Genomic DNA, 26,258 nt, shown 5'->3' on the forward strand with positions numbered 1-26,258 from the left:
CAGTCCCTTAATCATCTTGGTAGCCCTCCGCTGGACTCTCTCCAGGAGTGCCATGTCTCTCTTGCACTGGGGAGCCCAGAACTGGACACGGTACTCCAGGTGAGGCCTCCCCAGGGCTGAGGAGAGGGGCAGGATCACCTCCCTCCACCTGCTGGCAACACTCTGCCTAATGCACCCCAGGATCCCATTGGCCTTCTTGGCCACCAGGGCACACTGCTGCCTCATGGTCAACTTGTCGTCCACCAGGACTCCCAGGTCCTTCTCGGCAGAGCTGCTTTCCAGCAGGTCAGCCCCCAGCCTGTACTGCTGCATGGGATTATTTCTCCCTAGGTGCAGGACCTTGCACTTGCCTTTGTTGAACTTCAGGAGGTTTCCCTCGGCCCAGCTCTCCAGCCTGTCCAGGTCCTTCTGAATGGCAGCACAGTCTTCTGCTGTGTTAGCCACTCCCCCCAGTTTAGTATCCTCAGCAAACTTGCTGAGGGTGCACTCTGTCCCTTCCTCAAGGTCATTGATGAATATATTGAACAAGACTGGACCCAGGACTGACCCCTGGGGGACACCACTAGCCTCAGGCCTCCAACTTGACTCTGCGCCATTCACCACAACCCTCTGAGCTCGGCCATCCAGCCAGTTCTCCATCCACCTCACTGGCCACTTGTCTAGCCCACACTTCCTGAGCTTACCTAGGAGGATGTGATGGGAGACAGCATCCAAAGCCTTGCTGAAGTCCACGCAGACAACATCCACCCGCTCTGCCCTCATCTACCCAGCCACTCATTCCATCCGAGAAGGCTATCAGACTGGTCAAGCACGATTTCCCTTGGGTGAATCCAGGCTGACTACTCCTGAGCACCTTCTTGTCCTCCACGTGCTTAGTGAGGACCTCCAGGAGGAGCTGTTCCATCCCCTTTCCCGGGATGGAGGTGAGGCTGAGAGGCCTGGAGTTTCCTGGCTCCTCCTTCTCACCCTTTTTGAGGACTGGAGCGACATTGGCTTTCTTCCAGTCCTCAGGCACCTCTCCTGATCTCCAGGACCTTTCCAAGAGGATGGCGAGTGACTTAGCAATAACATCCGCCAGCTCCCTCAGCACTCGTGGGTGCATCCCATTAGGGCCCATGGATTTGTGGATGTCAGGTTTGCCCAAACGATCTCCAACCTGCTCCTCCTCGACCAAGTTAGAGCCTTCCTTTCTCCAGCCTTCCTCTCTTGTCCCCAGGGTCTGGAATTCCTGAGGACTGCCCTTAGCAGGAAAGAGTGAAGCAAAGGCGGCATTCAGGAACTCTGCCTTCTCTGTATCCTTCGTCACCAGGGCACCCGCCCCATTCAGCAGCGGGCCCACGTTTTCCCTAGTCTTCCTTTTGCTATTGATGTATTTGAAGAAGCCCTTCTTGTTCTCCTTGACATCCCTTGCCAGATTGAATTCCAAATGGGCCTTAGCCTTCCTTGTCGCATCCCTGCACACTCTGACAACGTCCCTGTATTCCTCCCAAGTGGCCTGTCCCCTTTTCCGCATTCAGTGGACTTCCTTCTTCTGTTTGAGTTTCGCCAGGAGCTCCTTGCTCATCCACGCAGGTCTCCTGCCCGCTTTGCTGGACTTCTTCCTCAGAGGGATGCACTGATCCTGAGCCTGGAGGAAGTGACGCTTGAATATTAACCAGCTCTCTTGGACCCCTCTTCCTTCTAGGGCCCTACCCCAGGAGATTCCCCTAAGTAGGTCCCTGAAGAGGCCAAAGTCAGCTCTCCTGAAGTCCAGCGTTGCAATCCTACTCATTGCCCTGCTTCCTCCTCACAGGAGCCTGAACTCCACCATCTCATGGTCACTGCAGCCAAGGCTGCCCCCAACCTTCACCTCTCCAACTAGACCTTCTTTGTTTGTTAGTACAAGGTCTAGCATTGCACCTCTCCTCGTTGGCGTCTCCACCACCTGAGTCAAGAAATTATCATCAATCCTCTGCAGGAACCTCTTTGACTGTTTGTGCCTAGCTGTGCTGTCTTGCCAACAGATGTCAGGGTGGTTGAAGTCAGGTGGCCTGTAGTAGACCCCCCACAACCGTGTCACCCATGTTACCCTGCCCTTTAATCCTTACCCATAGGCTCTCAACTTGCTCTTCATCCACCCCGAGGCAGAGCTCCATACATTCTAGTTGCTCCCTCACATAAAGAGCAACTCCACCACTTCCTGGCCTGTCTTTCCTAAAAAGCACATAGCCATCCATGACAGCATCCCAGTCATGTGAACTATCCCACCTTGCCTGTGGAACTGCAATGAGATCATGGCCCTGCGACCGCACACAGATCTCTAACTCTTCCTGTTTATTCCCCATGCTGCGTGCATTGGTATACAGGCATTTCAGAGAGCCAGTCAAGCACGCAGGCTTCCCAGGAGAGGTGCAAGAGGATCCTCCATAGCCATGTTGCATGCTGTCTCCCCTGGCTGTATGCACCCGCTGGAGGCATCCTGACTTGAGCGGTGTTTTACTGACTCTCCTGCCACTATACCACTCCCCTTCCCCCATCTTGCCTAGTTTAAAGCCCTCCTTACCAGGCTGGCCAATCTGTTGGCAAAGACGCGCGTGCCCCGCTTGGTAAGGTGTTTCAGAATGCTACTAAAGTTACATAATGCTACAGAGTCATTAGGCTGTTAAAGAATTTACAGTAGATTTTGATCCTTTAATGTGAATGCTACAGCTTAAGAGGAAAAATCCAAAATGAACGATATCCATCTAGAAGGATTTCTCGGTCTTCTAGGATAAGCAAACAGTATTACATAAGCAAGGCTCACTGAAAAATACAAAGAAATTTCCTGAAAAGGCACAGAGGCTAAGAGGAACTAAAGTTTATCTGCGGAACAGAGGTTACAATATAAACATATATATGAAAAACTAAAGTGAGGCTGTAAGCAGCAACAAAGAACTATGACTCTGAGTCTGAAATCCAGCTGACAATATTTTATTATATTATCACCGACGCAACTGAAATGGATACCCAGTACACTAATCCATAATCTGTAACATTGCAAATTTAACACTTTTAGATTACAGGATGAAATTACAGGATTATGACTACTAGAAAGCTTTTAAACTAATTTCCATGTTTAAAAATAAAAAAAAAATCTATTCCTGCATTAAGGGAACTCATCATTCTATTCATTGAGCAGAGTACTTAAGATGAACCAAGAAGTTTACTGCCTAACACCTTCCACTTATGACATGCCTAAAGATGGGGTCAGTCATTTCTGAGATGTCCAGGCTAAAACTCAACTGCTCTTTCATAGTTACTACGTTAGTATTTCTTTTCTTGTTTACATATTAGGAGAGATAAACTTTGCTTTCATCTAAGTAGTTGTGGGCTTTTATAGAGCCAGCAGTATGGCTGTGTGTAACAAACAATCCATCAGAATGATTACTTTTGTCTGTCATGCCTGCTACACAGAAAATAATGGGTGTGAAGATCCCTACTACCTATTGTGGTCTGCCAACAAGAGATGGCACTTTACACTAGCAGTTTCAGAACTTGCTCCTGACAAGGTAAAAAATTAAGTGATTTTTTTTTCTCCTCCAGAGCAAGTACTTTGGCCAAAATATAGGCTTAGAGAAAAGTACAGGCAACTTCTTATTCATGTTGTAAATGCAAATCAGCCTAAGAAACTTTATAACTACTACTCAAAAGCCTGATAAGTGACGAAATATCCCAGGCTACTGTATAAGACTCATCATTGTTACTATCAGGGCTCCTAGCATCTCAGAAAAAATAAGGATCCAGCGAACACCAAATATCTAAGTGTTTGCTTCCTCTCCTTCAGACACCAAAAGCCTCTAGGGAGAGAACGGTTTAAAAATTTTAATGTAAACTTTCTTTTTTTGTGGATTTTGTGAAATTTTTAGAAGTTGTTCGAACTTCAGTTTGGCAATTGATTTGAATATTTACTTTCCACATGAATAGGTCAGGCATCGTAACTGCAGTGTCTGACTGTTTCATGCAAAATTTTGCATGCAAAATCTACAATAATGTAATAATTAGAGCCTGAAATCCAGAGTTTTAATACAGGATTACCAGGATATATAAACTTGGTATGTCAGATAAATATAGGTATTTCAGTGGAAATGTAGTTTATTTTAGTCTAATGCTCTCAACAATGCAATTAACATTTTTTAAAAATACAAAAGGATGCTTACATGATGCCATTATTTTAATGTTTTCTAAAGAAAAAGAATCCTATGAATGTATGGCAAGATGTTTTATTGATTGATATTTCTCTGAAATAGCTGTTCAGATTTCCTGCCTTCAGGACTTCTACACACAAGAACAATTTCTGCAACAGTTTACTGAGATATTTTTCAAATATGAAAGAAGCGTTTCAAAGCATTTTGGCAGACTCTGGCAGTGATACTCTCAATCCTGCCTCCAGATTCTGAATGACAAAGATAACGAGTGTAAATCAGGTTTGAACTTTTTTCTTTATAAACAAATAAAAAAATTCTCCTGCCAGAAAAGAGAACACAGAGTATAAGCTAGATACATTTAAATTCCCACTCATACATCCAAAGCCAAGAAAAGCTCCTTTCCTCATGGGTTTCAATTTCACCACACTTTAAAAGTCGTGGTTACAGTCTCATTCTTTCTTCTTTTCTTAAATACGTTCTGAACTGAATTTCCTGAAGGGGACATGGAAGATAAACAGATAATACTGTATATGGAACATAAAAATAGCTTGGCTTAAAGTTATAGAGCAGTAATGCTTCCTTCCTCAGCATCCTGTTAGCAAAATCATTATGGGGCGTGGGCACAATATTCTGCACTTCCACATTTCTTAATGGTAAGAAGCAATGCCCTACCTAACTTTCTAATCCTTCAAGAAATGAGCTTTCGCATATATAAAACTGACTGGCATCACCTTGCACAGTAGAAAATGGGGCTAGTGACTGGGACATCCTGATAATCACCAGTCATGAAATGGTCAACATCCTGGTCAGAGTTTTTGACATGTTTTTTAAGTTTTTGAAATGTATTTGCCCCCTAAAGCTTAATAAATTCAATCAGATCTGCAATTCAGTACTACAGAACACATAGTTTAGACCAGAATGCAATTTTCTTCAAATGCCCTGGGCATATACTCACTTATTCAGCTACTAAATAGGTTCAGCAGCACTTCAGGGAACTTTGCAACTGTAACCAGAAAGGGTATAAAGGAATAAGGAAGAGAGAAAGAACAAGCAGGAAAGAATCAGGAGCATGAACTATACATATAAATTTGTACTAAGTTTCACAAATACTGTTTTCTCCTCTTTCACAAAATCTCAGCCTCCTGCATGGACTATACTGAACAAATCTCCATTACAATTAGTTACATACAACAACCACTAGATGAAAAGTGAAATTAAAACAAATATTGAACACAATGCAGATATTCCACAGAGCTACTTTATTATCTAATGAAGACCACTGTAAAACTGAACTGAGTCCACATTCCCAATTTACAAAACAGTGTTTTAAATTATCTTCTTAGCACTGATACTGAAAGTTACAGGCATAAAAGCAAAAATGCCTCAAAACACAAACCCGAAGTAAAAACCACTTGTTAATTTATGTCAAGTTGTAGTGACAAGCTTACTACCTCTGATGCCAGAGCTGCCTCTTAGCAGATTATAAAAGAGAGTATGTAAAATTTAAAAGTTACATATATCAGTTCTAACTGATAAGAAAGCAGTTAAAAATATGCCTAACATTTTCCTAGCAGACAGTTTGATTTACTATATAACGTATTTACTTCAGCTAATAAAGCCAGAAAAAAAGATGAAAAATTTTTTACAGGTATGTTAAATAGTATCAATCAGATATTCTGTGTGTATGTAGACCAGTACTGACTTTTTTTCTCCTAAATTAGATTGACTAATTACAGACTAAATGCTTGAATTTCACTTTCATTTTATAGATCAGTAAAACAAATAGTCCTTAAAAGTTGGATTTTGCCTATCTGTACAAAGTAAATGAGACACTGCCCACTTTTGTGTCAAACATGTTTCACTGGCCATGAATTCAAATAATTTTGAATTCAATCTGCACATCTAAAGAACAGAACTTTATTCATTTCACCTAGTGAGTAACTAAGTTCAGAGAGAGGATGAATCCAGATACAAAATATTTCAACTGTCATGAGAGATTTAGCCTCAGAGTAACTGCTGGGAGGATGAGATAAAGAGCAACAGAACTAGATGACTGTCTTAGTCAAGCAAGAGTGGTCTTGATACCTATGCCTCAGTCAATGAAATTGGAACAAAGATGAGGACAGCATAAGTTTTTTTTTTAAATAGGAAATATGGTTGCCACGCCAACAGTTACAAAACAGCAGGCTGCAGCCACAGCTAGTGATGAAGCCTGCTCTTTTGTAACATTTTTTCCAGGGAGGCTGTTTCTCAGTTACAGGTTGTTCAGGGCAGCTGCACAATCTCACTAGACATTTGCATGCGTCTACCCTTCTGGCTTCTAGAATTATTTTGCATCCTGCTTTCAAAATCAGGCATCCAATAAGAAGGAAGTTGACATACTTTTGTTGGTATACATGCAAGCACGTAGGTCTTGAGGTATCGTCTTTCCTTTGGGCCTTTACCACATAGCCTATACTCATGAACAGGCACTGCTGACGAGCCAGCATTTGGAATTCCATGAAGAGAAAATCGGGGGGGCTTTTTATTTGTTTTTGTTTTTTGAGGCAACAAGAAGAGATAAGGCTTTAATGCACCTTAATTGGACCTTTTGCCTTTGGGATGTCAGCAGGGTCAAAGCCTTGTGGAGAAGGGGAGGTAGAGCTAATCTCCACAGTCTGGCTGCTGATCAGGCAAAACTCCTCAGAAAGGAAGAGATTAAGTCAACCTCCCCAAGACAAATGCAGTCAAACAGACAGCTAAGTATTGGAATTGATACTATCTAACCAGAAAGTCAGAAATGTGAAGTTTCCTTCTGGAAAGCCCTATGAGAAGATAGTTATAAAGCTGAATAGCAGCAAGAGCAAGAGAAAAACTAGAAGTAACCCTTGCTGCTAGCAAACAAATCCAGTTATTTTGTAACACCTCAATAAAGACAGAAGTAACTATAGAAACAAACCTCTGGAAAGTGGCTTGATAAAAATATGGGTAAGGGATGACTTGCGAATTAAAAGTACCATCCTTAATCTGGTAGGTATTGCCTCTTCTGTTTTTTTTCTTTTTTTTGCTGATATAACTAGTTTACTGCATCTGCGTTAACACGAAATGATTAATTTAAAATTTCCATACAAATATGGATGATATTGTTAACTTACAAGTTAACAGTGGCAAAGCCATGGGATATAATTGCTTATACACTACCTATGAAAATTCTTTATGCTTAAAATTCCATTGAAAATGTTGTGCAAAATTATCATCATTTTTCTATAATCCTCCAAGGATGTCATTTCAAAGAAAGAGAAAAACTGCTCAAAGAAAACCCAAAAGTGATTGGGGGGTGGGGAATTTCAAAGAACTCCCCATTTTCTTCATAGAAAAAATAATAGATAGTGAGAGCACTCAGAAAATTCTAACCTGATTTAGATTTTCAGTGTGCATACAAAGCAGAAAACTTTTTATTCTGAATCTGCATAAGCAGTGTCACAGCGCAAATCTAATTCCTCAAAATAAAGAGTTTAAAAAAAATAAGCAGTCACAACACTTGCATTTGTTTCAACACACTCTTAAGTATACAGCTGCCACCTGAAAGCACAGTTTAAAATATACACATATTAAAGTCATAGAAGTGCCTACAATGCACTGTAGAGATACGCGACTTAGCCTTAACTTACCTAATTAGAGACCATGGTTTAACATCTCAATAGCGCAGGAAAAGGAAATCATAGTTTTCTTCAGCAGGAAAGCAAGCAACATTGAAAACCTAGTAGTACATGTTGCATCTTAACTTTAGCAAGGCTTCTGACCTCATCTCCCACAACAGTCTCACAGGCAAAGAGTGAAAACATTGACTAGATAAAATTATTACCAGGTACATGGCAAAGTGGTCAGAAATTATATTCAGAACAGTTACTTAATGGTTCTTTATCTAACGGAAGGTTGTGGAAGCAATGTTCCACGTAGTCCAGTGCTATTCAGTCTTTTTGGTGATCTGGAAGATGGAAGAGAAAGTATGCCTGCTAAAGCTGCACACAACCTGACAGCACAAGACCACCTAAGAACAAGCAAAAAATTCAAAATTTTTTTGTTGAACTGGCACTGTGAACTCAAAAAAACTAGATATTTCTCAGCAAGGACATATGCTGAATCTTCTTATAAGGAAAACAAGATCAAGTGCACAAAACATGGTATCAAACAACTGGATACAGAATAGATCCACAGAAAAGGATTGAGAGCTTATACGGGATCATAAATCATACACTATACAAGTCAGTATCTTTACTGTTAAGAAAATAAAATACTGTATCACGAGACACAAACAAGATAGAAGTTATGTAAAAGAACTCCCCCTCTTTATTCAAATGAGGCTGCATCTGGAATACTGGTGTCTAGCTTTTGACCAAACTTGCATAAAGGCATCAGTCACATAAACAGCAGCTACATAAAAGCAATGAAAATAATTAAGAGATCTAGAAAACACCATCTATGGAAAAAGAGTGAATTAGCAGTGATCATTAACTTTAAGAAGAATTGCCTGAACAGGGAAATGGTAACAGTCTTTCACGATCTAAAGAGATGTTGTGAAAAGAAAGTAAACAGCCTGCTCTACATAACCACATTGACTAGAACAAGTTATAGGCTTAAAATCTAGCAAGGAGATTCAGATAAAATACTATTGAAAACTAAGCACTCAAATTGATTCCTTTGGAGAGTTCTAAATTCTCTGCTAGTGAAGGCCTTTAAGAACAGAATAAGTGAATATCTATCATGAATGACATAGGATTGGCTGATTTGCCTTGTGGTAGGAAGACAGATCAGACGACTTCTTAGGGCTGCCATTTTTTGACAGCAAAGACCTCAACATAAGTTACAGAACCTACCTGAGATGCAGAGTATGCAAGTCCAAGCTAATTTGTTGCAATAGCCAGAGTATTTCAGTATTAAAGATAACTAGTTTAAAATGACCTTGAGTAGATGTACTCTATACTGCAAGCACTTCCACAGTTGGAAAAGGTAAACCTAGAAGGATCTAGGGGCAGTTTTTGTCTCTAGGCCTTTCTTCCCCACTGACCACTTAAAAACCTAAATATCACACTCCTTTAGTCTGCTCAATTTGTTTAGATTTATAGGTGACGCATAATTCTCATCTTACACACAGCAGCTGAATCTGCATCAGCTCTTAGCCTCATCTCTGACAATCTCTCACAAGGTAGCCTTACTATGCTGTAACCATGCTCTTTAGTTACAAAAGAGATGTTAGTTACAAAAGTAGGTAGGTTTTCTACCTGTCTTTAGCAAGGTATACACATAAACGGCATTGTACATTAATGCTAATGCAAGTCTGTGATTATTCTCCCACAGCAGAACACAGTCGGTCAAATAATCTAGACTAGTTTTACATGTGCAGTACTGTATTAATACATTTTGAAAATCATAATGTAGTAAGACATCACTAAATTCCCTGATTTTGAAAAGACTTTGCAATAACCAGTCCTCACTCCCTTAGCACCTCTGCTATTACCACTCTGAGAAGGCACATGCATTAGTATTCATTATATTTCTATTTTTTTAGGCAAAAGAATGACAGCATGAGTAATGAGCGTAACAAAATCACAGATTTGATGTGAATAGGTTTTGAATCTTTACTTTCAGCTCTGGAATTTTCTAATATATTTATCAAAAGTTTTTGATCTCAGCAAAGTAAAGAAATGCTCAGGCACCTGGAAATGAAAAAGCATGAGAAAGGAGATTTATGTAAAAGTTTCTAAACTTTTAAAAGGGTTTTTGTTTGTTTGTCCGTTTTTAGGAATCTGCAGCACAGAAAGTTGTCACATACGCTGATCACTGGTCTGCTCTACTGTAAAAGAACTGTCTGTATATCGTAAAGATAGCATTTATTAAATGTCTAAAAATGTAAATGTGAATTATGTTAAGCACCATGGGAAAAGAACAGCTGCAAAAGAAAGAATCATGGTTCTAATTCATGGTTCTAATAAACCAACTATGACTTAAGTTTCAGCAGCATAGCTTTAAATTTTAACTTCTGACTTGAACACAGCTGTAAAAGCTGAAAAGTAAGAATATGTGGGCCTTGGCTGCTACATGGTGCTTTCCCTGGCACAACTATGCAGTCTTCAATGTGTAAAAAAAACAAACTGTAATAAACAAACAAACAAATAAATATCAACTTAAAAAAAAAAAAAGGAGCACCTACCCGCAGCCACTGTTTTTCTGTGAGAGCATCACTATAGTCTACGTCCCTGCGTTGACGGGACCCTCTTCCAAATATTTTCTCTTCCTCTTCTTCACATGTGAGTCTTTCAACTTCAGCATCATCTTTAATAATCCAGGATGGCAATTCATCCTCCTCCATCAAGCGAGGCTTGCGCTTCGGGTTTCTGGCATCCTCCCTACGACGGTCCATGTCCATGCGCTGCAACGGCAGTTCGGAAAGGACACAACAGTTTTAAGGGCCACTATTAAATAAATCATGGGAATTCCTGGCTATTTAATTATGCCTGACACTTCAAGTCACATCCTTTGGTGGTGTTTCCCTTCCTTCAGCCCAATCCTTGTAAAATGCAACTATGAAAAGGAATATCTACATTTGATAGTTGATGTTCAGTCATGCTCATGTCTCCGCAGTTAACTTTCACTAAAGTTCCTGGGACCACTAGATGGGCAGCACTTAAATAAAACAAATCAGATTATGAGAACACCTGTACCTTTCGATTAAACAACCGTCTTCCTTTTTGTACAATTTTTATGGTCTCTTTGTATTCACGACTGGTATTTGCAGATCATGTTTATTTCTTGACAACAGGCCCATATATTATTATTGTTATGTAACCAAAATTAGAAAAAACAAATCAAGAGACAGAGAAAAACTCACCTACTCAGTGCCAGAGGGCTAACCATCTTAAACACTGATTAGTTACTGATCTTACTGCTATATTATGCATAAATCAAAACACATATAAAAATATCAGATAAGATTAGGTATAGTGTTAAGAATATTAGAAGGATAACACTGTATTAAAACTCCTCTAAGAGATAACGGAAATAGTCGTGTAAGTTAATTTCATATTTGATGAGCAATCACCCCATAAAAAAAGATATGGGCATATTCTCACAAATGACTGTAGACACATCAGTGAGATGCTTTATAGTTCCCCCAGAACCGAAAAGCAGAATGTGAGACATGTGACTACGCTATGCAAGAAATAATGGTAAATGTGTTTTTTTCCTATCCGTCATGAACTCAGGCAACGATGAAGCCTTCTGTTTTTATAGTGGCTTCCTGCATTTTGCCTTTTAAAGAATGTCTCATTCAGACTGGACACATACATGATCTGGTATACTGGCATCTTGGCAACCAGCAAGCTGTATTCAGACAAGGCCCAAATGGGAAATATTTCTCTACCATTTAGTAGAGAGCTTCTATATGGTGTCCATAAATTGAACTCTAAAAGTACTCATTTTTATCCTGATGACCGTGTTTCTAATTCTAAGACAATGACTGGAAGCTAAGGTAGCGTATTTTAATTGCTGTTTTCTGAAAGCAAAGTGCTTAACATGGAAATTAAAGCCACTCCCAGTCAAGCAGAGAGATAAGCAAGACAAACAGGCATTTGGTTTTCCTCAGGATACTATTCAAATCCCTTTTATCTCTGAGAAAGCTCTGGTCCTGTCTTTCCATGTGTTAGCAAAACTTGCAGTTGCAAAACTGTCTTATTTTACTGTAACTAATACAGTAATTACACTTACAGTGTCCTCAATTACGCTTAAATATCAGAAATTAAAATATCCTATGCCACAAATGGTTACATGCAAATGAAAAACAAAACTGCTGGCAAAATCAGGGCATAAAACTTTCAGTTTCAAAAAAAAAAAAGAAAAAAAAGAAAAAAAATCACACGCTATTGCTGAGCTCTGAATAGTTATTTTGATCTTTCTAAAGGACAACTACAATAGTCCTCAAAAAAAAAATCCAATACATTTAGTTTAAAACCATTGCTTTATACAGTGAATTGCTGCTGCACTGCCATTTTGGATTCAAAACCAGAAAATATATTAGCACAGCTAAAGTGCTGGCTCCCATATTGGTGGGAGGCCTGTAATAACACTTCCATGGCATGGTTTTTATATCAGAAATCTTTTCTTTAAGTTAATGTAACTTTAAAAAATAATATTAAAAATAACTCCAAAGTCCTCCTCCTTATTTATTAATTTTAACAGGAAAAGTACCATTCATTGAAGTACACTACTAAGAAATGAGGTAAGACCTGTACAAACCACGTTGAAACAGTCACTTCTCACTCTAGATTTAGTCCACACTTGTTTAGGATGTGAAAAAAATTGGAAGTGCCATTATTTGCAATGAATGTAAAAGAAGGACAACGTGAGATCTGGGGCTATCTAGAGTTTTTACACATTAATTGTTGTCACATATGCACAGACATCGTACCACTGGTGAAAAGGAAAAAGTAGATAAAATACTGGAGGCAGGGGAAACAAAATCATTCGGAACATGCAGTGGAAGAAGATAGTGTTGAACCAGATAGAAATTTTTTGCTATCCCCTTGTTGTTTTAACTCCTAAACTCAAAGCGGTACGTCCCTGTTTTCTGAACTAGCTGCAGCAGGAAAAGTAAAAATTGAAAAAAACCTGTATTTCCTTAAAGTTCTTTCCTCTTTTTGCTGCAGAAATTTCATATCCTGCTAAACTAGAAGAATCTGAAGGAACAAGCCTGTCTATGAGGATGTTATGAAAGGCAGTATCAAAAGCCTTACTAAAGTAGAGATAAAAAACTGCTCTCACCTTATCCACCAATCTAGCCATCTCATTGTAGAAGGTAATCATGTTGGTTAGGCATGATTTCCCCTTTGTAAATCCATGATGAACTTTCTCAGTCACTCTCTTGTCCATCATGTGTCTAGAAATGGTTTCCAGGATTAGCTGCTCCATTACCTTCAGGTGACATGAGGCTGACCAGCCTGTAGTTCCCCAGATTCTCCTTCTTGCCCTCATAAAAGGGAAGAGTGACATTCGCCTCCTTCCACTTCTCAGGAACTTTTTCCGATAGTTGTGACCTTTCACAGATAATGGAGAGTGGCCTCACAATGACATTGGACAGCTCCCTCAGCACTTGTGGGTGCATCCCATTAGGGCCCATGGACTTGCATATGTCTAATTTGTTTAAAAGTTCCCTAACCCAATTCTCCTTCATCAAAGGTAAGTAAGTCTTCTTTGCTCCAGACTTTCTCTCTGCTTTCAGTGGCCTGGGATATATACATACGTACACACATCTATAAAATATCCCCCACAGGGCACTCTGGCAGCCAAAAACTTCTGTCCTTAAGAAGACTGTCTTCATTAATATCAGTATCTTCACTAATATTAGTATCTAATGCTTTGTTTGAGGAAGAAAAATGGTGGAATGTCTATGTCCACATCCACCCATATGCAAAAGCTATGTTTCACTACCAGTACAGCAGTAAAATCAACATCCCAAATGCATACAGCATTCCAATGTATTATCATGCTTCAAATACACAGAAAGTAATTGTCTTAACTTGCTGTGAAACTACATATGACAGTACTTGCCCTAAAAATAGAAATCCTTTCTTGATGCTAATTAGGAAAAATCAGATTCAGAATGGTAGAATAATAGGAAAGACAGGCCTTAACAGTAAGTACAAAAGATCTATCAGGGGTCATGTTGAAATAGTTCCAGGGTAGATATGGGTAAACAAAGCAATACAAAATGTAACAAATGTGAAACTAATTAAAGGGGTGGGCAGGTTGTACTGTGGTCATTTTAACAAAAGTGCCTAGTGAATTCCTGGTGAATGCCTTGGTTATGATTTAGACTTGCTACAATTTTCTGTGCGTATGCCACAGCAATGTATTATGGAGCAGAATGTAGTCATTCAGGACACCTAAGATCAAAACAGCTCATTTTCTGGGCTAACGACTCTGATAACGTCACACTTAAAAGACTATGGTATAAATCCATCCTCAATTCCAATTCAACAAAAATTAGAAAACATTTTTCAACATACATGGTTAGACAGTGAGCAAGGAATGACTACTGCGTATACTATCACTGCTGAGTACAGACCAAGCAGTTCCATGATTGAGACAATTGCCTCAGCAAGAGAGCTAGTTTGGTAACAAAATGTTTATCAAATTCCTTTCTACGAGGACCATTTCACAGACCCCTTAAGAAAGTTTCAATCTTTTAAGCCAGGGTCCCCAAAACAATACCTGTAGAACAACTAAGTATGCAGTGCCAAGATAGGAACTTACTAAGCACGCACCAACTGTGACAGAAAGAACACAATTCCAAGGGTCTGTGAAACAGTATCTTCACTCTTGTCCCTGGTAACAGCACAGAGAAGCATCCTCAGCCACTGCCTCAGGCTCTGCTTGCTTCTCCAAATCATGGTATGGAGCCAGCAAAAGACCACTTGTACACATCCTGCTACTGAACAGTGTTATTCAGCTCTGCACCTGCATCTCAGGATCTATGTGCAAGAATAGTTCTAACCTGAAAAACGACCACACGACAGCTTCTTGAGGAACCAACTCGTTCTCTTGCCTACCGTTTTGTAAATGCTTAGTTTAGATAAGCAAACTATGTGCTTTAGATAAGCAAATGACATGCTTTTATACTTCTAAGACTAGCTAAAACAACATGCCAAAACACCACTTTTTCTTGTATATTGGCTGAATATTTCACTGGTGGTTTGCTGAATTCTGATTACATCTTAACAGAGGGAATGATGCTGCACAGATACCACTGCGCTAAGGTGAAAAATTCTTTTATATTTCTGGTTATCTCTAGACTCAAACTTAAATGCGCAAGACTTGAGACCACAAGCCTTCTGTGCTCTTTAACTGGTTATATAAGACCTAGAATATTGAAAAAAAAAGAAGACAAAGAACCCTGACTACAAAACTTATTTTTCAGACTTTCCTTTGATGCGCTCACCGATACATGAAAAACAAATTCCTTTATCAATAATTAAGATATATTTATTAGGCATTAATATAAATCTTCATTATTTCTACCTAAAATATTTTCACACCCCTGGATTTCACAGCACATTAATTTTGCACCTTCATTTTTTATTGCCTAGCTCCTTACTCTTGCTTAGAAACCTTCAAATAGATTAATAAGAACATAAATTAATCACACACAATGTAAAACTGTCTTTACTCTAGGCCTCTCAACTGTTTTACTGATTGGCTCTTATAACTTTCAAATTTAATCTGAAAAGACAAGGCCTTAGAAATTTACTGAAAATAATCATAAACTAATCAACACGTTCAATCCACAAATTAATTCTTTCCTTGTTGGTCTGAAGGAACAACACTGAAAAGCTGTCTCCAGCAGCAGATCTGCATTCACAGAACTCTGGATACTTCATTTTAACCCTGATTTTTGATACAAAAGCACTCACATTGATCACTCTACATCTTGTACTCTCAGAGCTAGGGAAGATGGATATAGTTGCAGAAGATGCTACAATATGCACAGAAAAAACAGGTAATGGAGATCAGAAGGAGTACTTAGAGCCAAATATCTCCTTTCTGAATTCCAGATCAAATGGTCACCTCCTGGCTTCTGTCATGCAAATCTCCTTATACCTGAAGCATACTGAGGTAAAGATTAAAAAGACAGATATCTGTGAGCACTCATTTTCAGTGCATCCTATCTTTAGCAATAACATGAGGCATATATTGCCTTTACCAATCGTCCAATTTAATTTTTTTCACTTACATAAAAAGAGACCATGCACACTTATGTAAGGGTGATGTTTTGAAAGACAAACTCTTGAGCAGGAGATGGTGTAAGACTAGTGAAAACTAGTGGTCCTACTAGTAATGATTGTCTCTGTGGATACTACCTGATACGCTTTCGTATTCATGCACCCATGAGAGTGTCTGCATTGTTCCATCTTGTAGAACAAAGCAACTTCTGCAGAATGAGAGGGGATAGTGGTGTCACCTCAACAATTATTTAAGTGTTCTCCTGTGACTGTTTAAGTGATTATTATAGGTCCTCCAGCAATCTTCATATTGTACACTTGCTAAAAGGCAAGAGCCATGCCTGTGCTGATGTTTTAGTAATTATTCCATCAATATTGTAATAGCACTAATAAGAAGGGAAATGCTAACGCAAATGAATTGCTCATATTTGAATCACTGTTACTTAGCTCTGCTTCAATAACTGTTCATCAGTTCCAGCAGTAGAGATGCAGATGCAACTGTGCCCCTGACAAAACGATCACAAACCCAACTTAACTGTCAAAGAAAATAGCACTATTTATTTATCTACTATCTTACTAGCTTGTTACGTTCCTGTGGTTGCTCTTGCCAAAAGCATATCACAGAAGTGAGAAGAAATATTTAAAAAAAAAAAAAAGTATGATAGATAATCAGCAAGCCCAACAGTAACTACCATTTTTTTACTAAATTCCTCAAGCCATCTCAGAATCTTCCTCTGGATTGGCACTTGTTCCACTAAGCTGTCTCCAAGACTCTCTGAAGGCTGTCATTTGATGAACCCTCTGTTTAAACATATTGCTCTCCTTTCCTCAGATGAACATTGCAAGTAAAGGAAGCCTATTCCTCCAACACAGTTTTCCAACGTTTGAATCACAAAAGGTTAATGCCTTTGTTAAAAAGAATAAAGATATTTTACTAATGATCATATAGCCCTCACCATGAAGAGATCAAATTCTTCCTCACGTCGAGCAATCATCTGATTCAGAGTCTCATCATCAGGAACTTCATCTTCTTCCTACACATATGGATAAAGGCGTTAGTAAGAAGAAAGCTATATCTAACCTAAAGCAACAGCCTGCCATCAGGTCAAGGTTGCACTGAACATCCTTCTATCAAGATACTTGTGAAACACTCAGACCAGACAAACTTTTAGAGTGTGATTCAGAGCAACGCAAAACAGACTTCATCAAAGAGACAACTGGGACTTACTACCACCTTCAAAAACTGAGAATGAGGAAATGAGCAAACATACAACCAGGAAACGTTGGTTTGTGGTTTTCCTGGGTCACAAGTACAGCCAGTTTTCAGAACATTTTTCAGTTAAAACATATGCATTTCCGTTCTGCTTTTCTATAGTACTTCCCTAGAAATATCATTCTGCATTATGAGGTCTTTCCTGTCAAAGTAAGCAGAATGAAAATAGTCCTCATTAAAAATAAATGAAGAAACAAAACAACAACAAGAAAAGCCATACATTATACTGGAAGAAATGCCTGCTCAAACCCACTCTGTCTAGACCACAATCTGCTCACAAAAAGGGAATGGAAACCTCTGTCTTCAGAGAGAAAGAGTTATTTCATAAGAACAAAAATATTTATTCGAGAAACAAAACAGAACTCTAGAATTGAGTTAAAAAAAATAATGCTGAACAGTTATGATACCCATTTTTAACATGATCAGGCTCCGAAGCATTCAGCTTCCCTCTCCCAATTAGTTTGAAAGCACAGGGTGTTTCAAATCTGACAACAGAACAGGTCAAGTAAAACCACAGACTATTGACTGGTTCCTACATAAAAGTCTAAAAGACTTACTGAATCTATGTTACGTTATACTGCTGACCTAAAGTTCTTCAAGAAGAATCACACCTTCTGTTCGGTGAAACAGGATTGTAGAGTGCTGCATATACTGCCTCAAAACTAACATTCTGTAACCCTTCATTTCCTAAATAATGAAAAGAAGTCTGTATTTATACCTACACAGCCTATTTTCCCTCCATTGGTTAAGATTTTTACACTGCAGAAAAAAGTACAGTTCTTGCTACTGCAATTCCTAGAACGCCTGTGTAACTTACTGTACATACAATTTAAATTTAATTGAAGCATGAAACAAGCTAAGCAGCTGGTAAAATGAGAGTTAGTTCTTCCCACTTTTAGTCAATGCTCCTTCAGCATACAAGAAAAAGAAGTTATACAGTTAAACACACACACAATAAAGAAAAGAGATCTCTTTTGCATCTTTTATGATTAGTGAGAAATGTTACCTCATGGAAGTTTCACAAGCTTCCCATCACCTCAAACAGTGCAACTTCTAACCTACAATAAAAGGGATCCCACAACAGGAACAGTAACAAAAGTGGCTGACCACCTACAGCTAGTCTGAATATTCATGTTGCTGAACAGGTACCCCCGGTAGGAAAGGAATTTGTAAACACCTACAAAAACTGCCTTTACGAATGTTAATTCTATCTTCTCCGTCATACTTTCATATTACTAAAATGTATCTTTCTATCTATAAAAAGACAACCTCTTCACTGTATATAGTACTGCTAAAGAAAAAAAAGGAAAAAGGAGGGGAAAGGAGAAAGAAAAATTAGGAGTGTTCTTACACCCAATTTAGGGAAAATACTAAGAAAGTACAAGTAGATAATGATCTACGTAAAAGTGATAAAAGACTTGATACATTAGTTGAAAGCATGTTTAGCATGGGAATATTCAACCAGTTAGTCACCAAACAATCTATTAGATGTGTTAGTCCACATTTGCAAGGCAAAGTTGATCTGATATTAATAACTGTTAACTGGTGAGATGTACTTTTTTCTTGTCAATGTCTCGTTTCATATAGAACAATCTCCCCAAATTTTGTTTCCAGTGCTGTTGTTAAGGAAGAAGCCACAGCTGACCAGTGCAGGATGTCACAAATTTAATCCCTCTTATCTTCTCAGCAGTTTCAGCGTTTGGGTCAAGTTTTGCATAGTCTTTGTTGACAGAGAAATTTTACTTGAAAGCTGAAGCAAAGACCTATTCTACCATTTTTCAATTCAAAATATATACCTGTTTTACATTATACAATGAAAGTTTCCCATTGAAAACTGCTTTTAACTGACTCAAATTCACCAAAGGACAGTTTAGGGAGTTTTCTTTTAATTCCCCATAATATGCAGGACAGAAGAGTTCTAGTGGTATAATCTTTAGGGATTTTTTTTTAAATGTTTCATGCATCAACTATCTGGAGGAAAGCTGTTTTAAAACTCTCATGTATTCTACGAGTATATGTACACAGGAATATGTGTCTGCACAGGAGAGGAAAAAAGGAGAAGAAAAGGTGGTGGGGAATATATGAAATCTTAAAGTTAAACAAAAACCAAACAACAATCCACAAAACTGGTAAACTTTGATGATGTAAAGTATTTAAAAAATCGCCAGAGGTCCTACAAAAGAATGCTAGTAATCTAAAGTCTTTGTGTTCTGAACTAGCGCAAGACTCTCCACGTGTGTGTGTACTTACTATGATTTTCGTTACTTGGTATGTCTGATGCCTCTTTTACTGCTGTTTAATTTTAACATATTTTTCGCTACAGCCAGAGAAGTGCAGAAATAGAAGCAAAAACACACACAAAGTCACATAAGTATATTGAAAAGACGATACAAAGGATTCCAAATGAAAAAACTCTTCAATAACCTAAGCTATGAAGCTGCAAAAAAGGTATCAGTGCATGATATTTGGTTATTCTGTCTAATGAGGTGGGTATTATGCACTTGAAAATATTATCTTAACTATGGTAAGGCAGGGAACTGTCTTGACCCTCCCACTATTCATTACTTTCAACTATGAAAGTGACTGAAGTATTTGTTTCAATAAAGTATTTTTATAGATAGTATTTTTATTATGACTATATAATAATTTTCACTATGGACTAAACTAACTGCTCTTCATCCTGCTCCTTTCTAAATCCTTGCATGAAAAAAAATACTGAACTGTAACACTTTCTAATGCATATGTCACTGTGTCAATAATAAAGCCAAACAGCTGTAGGTTGCCTGGTCGAAGAAATTCTGAACACATTCAGCAACACAGAACATATTTAAAAGAAGAAAGATTTAATGAAAAATATTCAGAGACACAGAAATGTGTCTAGAAGTTCTGCTCTTAAAATAAAGCATACGCACAGTACACCAGCTCAAATTATTCTCCATTGTATTTTAAACAACAGAAAATACTTTGCTCGCTAGTTGCCGAGATGGTAATGCTTTTCAAACAAATATGATACTTTTCAGATTTATCTTCCTACAAAACTTGCATCCATCATGCAGGATACCAACATTAAGCTAGAGCCAGAAATATCTGGCTATGTTCCTGTGTTATGAGTCTGAGCTTATATGCAGATTATGGATCAGTGTTACTCTCACTGAAAGAATCTTGGAAAAAATTAATTAATAAAAACTGAATTGCAATAATTAGCTTATGCATAGTAAGAAAAAATAAACATTTTAAAAGTTTGAAAGAAAGTTTAGAAAGCTTATTAGAATTACCCAAGATTACACAGTTGTTCTCTATATTTTAAATAACTAAATGCAGTGTCTGTATAAAGTGTCTTTCTAATAAGTCCATGTATTTAAACTAGTCACTTACCCAGACTACCAGCAGACTCATCCTCTATAATTTTAACCTTACCTATTTTTGTGAAAGAACATTCCTAGCTAAGTTCCAATATGAAAATGCAAGTCAGTAAAACATACAATACAAAGTGATCGCAAAAAAAGCTGACTTTTACTATGCTACGTTTGGAGTACTGTCTGGTTAACTCTATAATCCACCCTTCCCTGCTGCCATATCTAATTTTCTGTAATGAGAAATTATTGACCACAATTATTATTTAACTTATTGAGCTGGCATAACCCCAAAAAAGCAATTTATGCACCACCCGATAACGTCTCTTCCCTCATGACGCTGAAGATCTAGTCATCACGAGAAAATGTAAGTATTGCTTGAGACATACATGTAAATGAAATCCTCATTATTTCCAGACAGGTTATGCCTCAATAGATTTCAGAATTAATTCAAACTTGTAAATACGTTCCCTTTCAGGTATTCTCTAAGCACCAGGCAGAGAACAAATAACTTTTTTTATTTTCTGTCAATAAAATGAGGCTACGCATAGCCATTACAAAAGAGAAAAATCTCTAAATATACTCTGAACCATTAAATGTTGTATTGGATGTACTTTTCGTTAGGAGTCGTTACAATACCAACGTTTGCTTTAAAGACTGACGTAGGGTTATGGCAAGAAAACCTTGACTAAATCCATGCGTGCTTCAGGACGGCACCTCAAGCGTACTTAAGCAAAGTACAAAAAGTAGATTGCTCTAATGTCATCTATCAAATGAAGCATGCTAAGTAAGCCTCAACTTCAGCCCTGAGCTTTTGAAGCACTTTCAAGTAAATATTTTCTAGTGCTTTGAAAGCACGACAGAACGTTCTAAATTTTCAAAACAAATTCAAAAGCTGCCTGAGAGAAATTTCTACTGTTTTCCAGCTAATTTACCTACTCAAGTAGATGGTGTTGGCTGGATGTGCACTCCAGTTTCATCTCATCAAAAATGGTATGTATCATCTTGTTTCAGAGTTTACAACGTAAATAAAAGATCATTCCTTATAAAATAGGCAGCTTATAGTATTTTTCCACTTCTGATAAAACAAATACTAAAACAGCAATGCAAAATAATAAGCATCCTCTTTCTTAATGAGGTACTACTTTCTAATGCACAGCAATGGTAAGAGTTTATACAGAAAGTTTAATTACTGCAGAATTAAACTGCCTGATCTTTGAAAATTTACATGGCATGATGAAGGATATCTGTAAAACAGAGCCTTTTACAAAACCCGGTTTTATTTCAGTACACACTATATGTAAAATCTAGAAAATATACTCAAAGAAAAATTAGGCTGTAAATCTCTATATTCTTTCACTATACGGAATATTATTCTAAGTGGGAAACAAAGTCACTAGAGAATGGATTTTTTTTGTCCATCTTTAATATAACTGATACATTTTTCCTCTCTCTCCCTAATGCAGAGTTTATCCAAATGATGAACTTTGTTTACATTAAGAGAATAATCTGCAGAGACAAGTAAAAGAAGGGGCTCACCATTTCAAGCCAGAAGTTCCAGAAAGAACACAGCGAAAAGACATAGACAAATGGTCAGTGATTCTATAAACCCATATCTCATTATAATAAAAAAATACTTAACAGCTGTTTTGAAACCGCTAAATGTTTCTCAAAGAGGAAGTAGCAAGTAGAATTCCACGCTGGATACAGGACTAGAAAGAAATGGTTATTTTGCTGGCTTGCCCTAAGCCCAAAGCACACCAAAGCAAATCTTAACTCTGAACACAGATGCCTAAGAAGAAGCAGGGGAACAGGGTCTTTCATGATTGAACCTGCCATGCCAACATAGATTTAGGAATTGTTTTACAACCTGTGTTTTGGAAAAATCTTTGTCTGAAGAACAAATTGTTGCCAAATTTAGGAAAGGGTAGCACGAGTCTAAGTTAAAATACCTAATTCTACACTAAGATCTGATCATTAACATTACAGTTATTAATATGACCAAAAGAGAGAGAAATGAAATTGTTTGACTGGATGGTAAGAATATGGTAACTTGTCAGATTTCAAAGCAGATGACAATCTTTGAAACTGATGAAAAATAAGAGTAAGCACATCCTAAAACCTCATCTTCCTGATTATTTCTAACCTTACCTCATTTTCTTCTTCATGCTCCAATATGGCCTGTAGGAAAGCCCTCCTTTCGTGGCTTGAAGACTTCTGATCAAACATTCCAGCCTGAATAACTTTTTGGTCCACATTCAGCTTATACTTGGCAGCAGCAAGTATCTTCTCTTCCACACTGTTCACAGTGCACAGTCTCAAGACTCGAACTTCATTCTGCTGACCAATTCGGTGAGCTCTGTCTTGGGCCTGCAAGTCCTGTTACGCAAAGAACACAGAGAATGATTTATAATGCGTGTGCTACATGGCTTACTTACTGGACATTGTAATGCTAAAATTCTCTTTTGGCATAAAAGGGAAGTGTTCAGCCTACAGCCCACCACAATTCATGATGCTCATTCCTGATTGCTCACTTTCGCAGAAGCTCGTCAGATCCGGGTAGGGGGAAAACTGAACGGGAAAAAACATGGACGTGTTCTGCACAGCATAAACACAGTAAGCTAAACACTTCCCAAAGGCATGCGCCGTAAGTGACTGAGAAGGGCTGAAGTATCTGTTTTTACCTTTCTACTCAAAGTTCATGGCCTTCCAAGCCAGAAGGAACCCTGAAGTAAAACAACTCTCTACTCCAAGAAAAAAACACAAGATTAGTAGTAGGATAAGTGTTAGATAAACTTGTGTACCTAACTAAAAATTATTTGATCTACTGCATAGGCTTTGAATTTGAAGATGCTTACACATGACCTCAATTAACATGAAACTGCCTAATTTAAAGTTCATTTTCAGAAGATTCTGAATCATTGAAATTCTTTTTTGATCAGGTGTTTGCCCTTAGAATTACAGATGTAAAAAGCACGCTGCGGGTCAGAAGGAAAGAACTGCTTTTATATATGTAAAATCCTATTTTCTGTGAGGGGAAAAAAAGAAAAAGAACAAACCATGTACTCCTAAAAATCATATGATTCTATTTCAGCACAGTCAGATAATGTTGGGCAGCTAACCTAAAAATGCTATCACAGTTTTGCGCCATAGGCTCTCAAAAAGCCATAGACTCTTTTACTAAAGGGGGAGAAAAACCCTCTTCCCTCCCACAGTTCCCGCAGAACTATATTTTAAGTGGCTGCTGGAGCCTAAAGGTATATGTGTTACTTGCATAACAGCAAAGATGAAGCTACAGAATGAATGTGTTTATATAACCATTTGCAGAAACACAGGAAATGGTAAAGTGAGGAAATGGAAATTTTTATTTCTGGAAATGTTTTAAGTGAAAAAAAAGAAAAATAAGTCTCCCCTTTTAGCATGCATCTCATTAAAATTTACAGATCACTCCCATCTCAAAGAAAGGAAGACAAACTGAATGCTCTTCTAATTTAGCCATCTGCTCAGTGGGCACTCCAGAAAACATTCTGTTACTTTTACCACACGACTTATTGCTATCCAGCTGTTGAAAATGCAATACCTTACATTAAAAAGGTCTGTAAAAGCAACCTAAAGATATCTTAAAATACAAAGAATGAAGAGCCTTCTGAGCTGATTTTAAAACACACAAATATTATTGCTCCAAATTTCTTAAGTCTGATTTTAATCCGGTCATTATGGCACCTATGCGAATGCTGTCTTAAGTTCTACATAAAACGCCTTTTAGTATTACTTCCTTCAGCTTTGCATGTGGCAATTGACTACCATGTGCTTTGCACATATTTCCATGACAATTGAAAACACAACTATAGCCAGGCACTTCCACAGATACATAATCCAGTGGGTTGTTTTTTTTTTTTTTTTAAGCACTAAGTAATAAAAACAGACTGCAGTTACCTATTCTGTCTTTTTTAACAAAATCCCAGCGGTGTGCTATTTTCTTTGCCTGGTGACCATATCCTGTACTCGCTACTATCCACCTACAGTAACGCTGCAAATACAATGAATCACAACAAGACTGCTACACAAGTACTGTCACTGAGTGCTTAAGATAGGCAGTGCTCTGCATAGCCTTTACTAAAATACTGCAATCTACTGAAGACTCAAAATGAGGAGCTATTTAATGGCACCCTAAGGTTAAAGGGTAAGCACAGTTATATTGATGAAGCAGGTCTATAAGGCTATAACTCTGAGGATTCCCTTAGACGCAGGTTAAACATACAGAGAGACACAAAACTGCTTTACTATTTCAAAGAAAAACATTACTAGATTGTAGCAGCTTGCTTTACAAATATCTCTCAACGCAGCACTTTATAATATACCTGGATCTATTCCTTCCACCTCAGCGTATCTCTATCTAAGAAGCAGCCTAAAAGAGCACCATGAATTCATTGCATATTATATGAAGACAAGTAAATAAAGATAACCTGGTGAGGATTCCAATCACTGTCAAAGATTATAACAGTGTCAGCAGCCTGGAGATTTAGGCCTAGACCTCCAGCCCTTGTACTTAGCAAGAAGATAAAGTATTGTGATCCAGGTTCATTAAACTTCTTCAGCAGAGCAGCTCGATCCTCTGATTTTGTTGTACCTGAGAAGAAATTAAAAGAAAGGTATAACAAAGATGTTACCTGAAATAATCTGGACATAATGTCAGTTACTAAAGCTGCATTTGGAAGAGAAATTTCAGCTCACTTTTCTTTGCCACCACAGCCATATTTTCCGCAATACAGAATAAAACATTGACCATAGATGTTTTGGTCAACTATAACACCTGAGAGAAGGGTGTTACTTCCTTTTTTAAGTACATTTGAAATTTCAAAAGTGAACTTTAAAAAGATAAACACATCTGTTATCCAAAATTCTATGACACACAATTTCAACAGAAGTTACTACCACACATACAGCAGAGCTCCAGTTTTGATTAAAGCCTTCGGGCCACCAGAGCCTCTAAATGTTTTTTAATAGTACCTACAGATTTACCAAAATGTAACTCTTGGCCTTAAAAGTCCTAATTAATATGAAAGAATTCTTGAAATGTCTTCTCTTAAAGGCAAAGCTGCACCATGACTGAGGAAGGGAAGGCAAGAAATTGAGGTGCGGCAAAAACTAAAAACTCAGACAATGTTCTAAGTAAAAACAAAGCACAGTGCACTCTGGCACTGGATGAATTTTGGGTACTTTGACAACAGCTTATATGGACCAGTCCAGTTTGATCTGCTGCTTTCCTTAACTTTTCACATTTTTGTCTGTAACTGAAGGCCAACAGAAGTTTGAAATATTTATTCAGGTATCCATATCCACCCTATGCAGAAGATGAAGTTTCTGTATTACACAGCCAAACTGCTGATCCACAAAAACCTAGTCCTCTAAAAAACACAAGGCTTGGGTAGAAAACATGTTACGTGAGAAGAGAGTTAGATAAAAATCTACATATGTTATTAGATTCCAGCATGGAGGGTATGTCTCATCACAAAAGTGGAAAAGAAGAAAGGTTCATAATCTCTTGAATTATTTGCAAAACATTCACAAAAACAAGGAGCTGTATTTACCATATTGTGTATTGCCACTAATATTCCCGAAAAAGAAAGAATTCTTTCTAAAATACATAAGGTATACATAAGGTAATTTAAAACATAAAAAATGTAATTTTATTCAGCTTTCTTAAACAGGAGCA

The 26,258-nt window shown here is 37.9% G+C and overlaps 1 protein-coding gene across 18 annotated transcripts in view; it reads right to left on the reverse strand.

Moving 5' to 3' along the window:
• Window positions 1–26,258, reverse strand: part of SMARCA2 (SWI/SNF related BAF chromatin remodeling complex subunit ATPase 2) — a 118,977-nt gene that overhangs the window by 25,636 nt on the left and 67,083 nt on the right. For all 18 annotated transcript variants that reach the window (XM_068926548.1, XM_068926542.1, XM_068926536.1 and 15 more), the window contains 4 exons: window positions 25,009–25,172; window positions 22,694–22,921; window positions 16,873–16,950; window positions 10,354–10,572 (listed from right to left, as the gene is read on the reverse strand). In XM_068926548.1, the coding sequence (XP_068782649.1) occupies window positions 10,354–10,572; window positions 16,873–16,950; window positions 22,694–22,921; window positions 25,009–25,172 (689 nt within the window). The remainder of the gene's footprint in view (window positions 1–10,353; window positions 10,573–16,872; window positions 16,951–22,693; window positions 22,922–25,008; window positions 25,173–26,258) is intronic.

The sequence above is a fragment of the Struthio camelus genome, chromosome Z (assembly GCF_040807025.1).
Source record: "Struthio camelus isolate bStrCam1 chromosome Z, bStrCam1.hap1, whole genome shotgun sequence".
Classification (NCBI taxonomy): domain Eukaryota; kingdom Metazoa; phylum Chordata; class Aves; order Struthioniformes; family Struthionidae; genus Struthio; species Struthio camelus.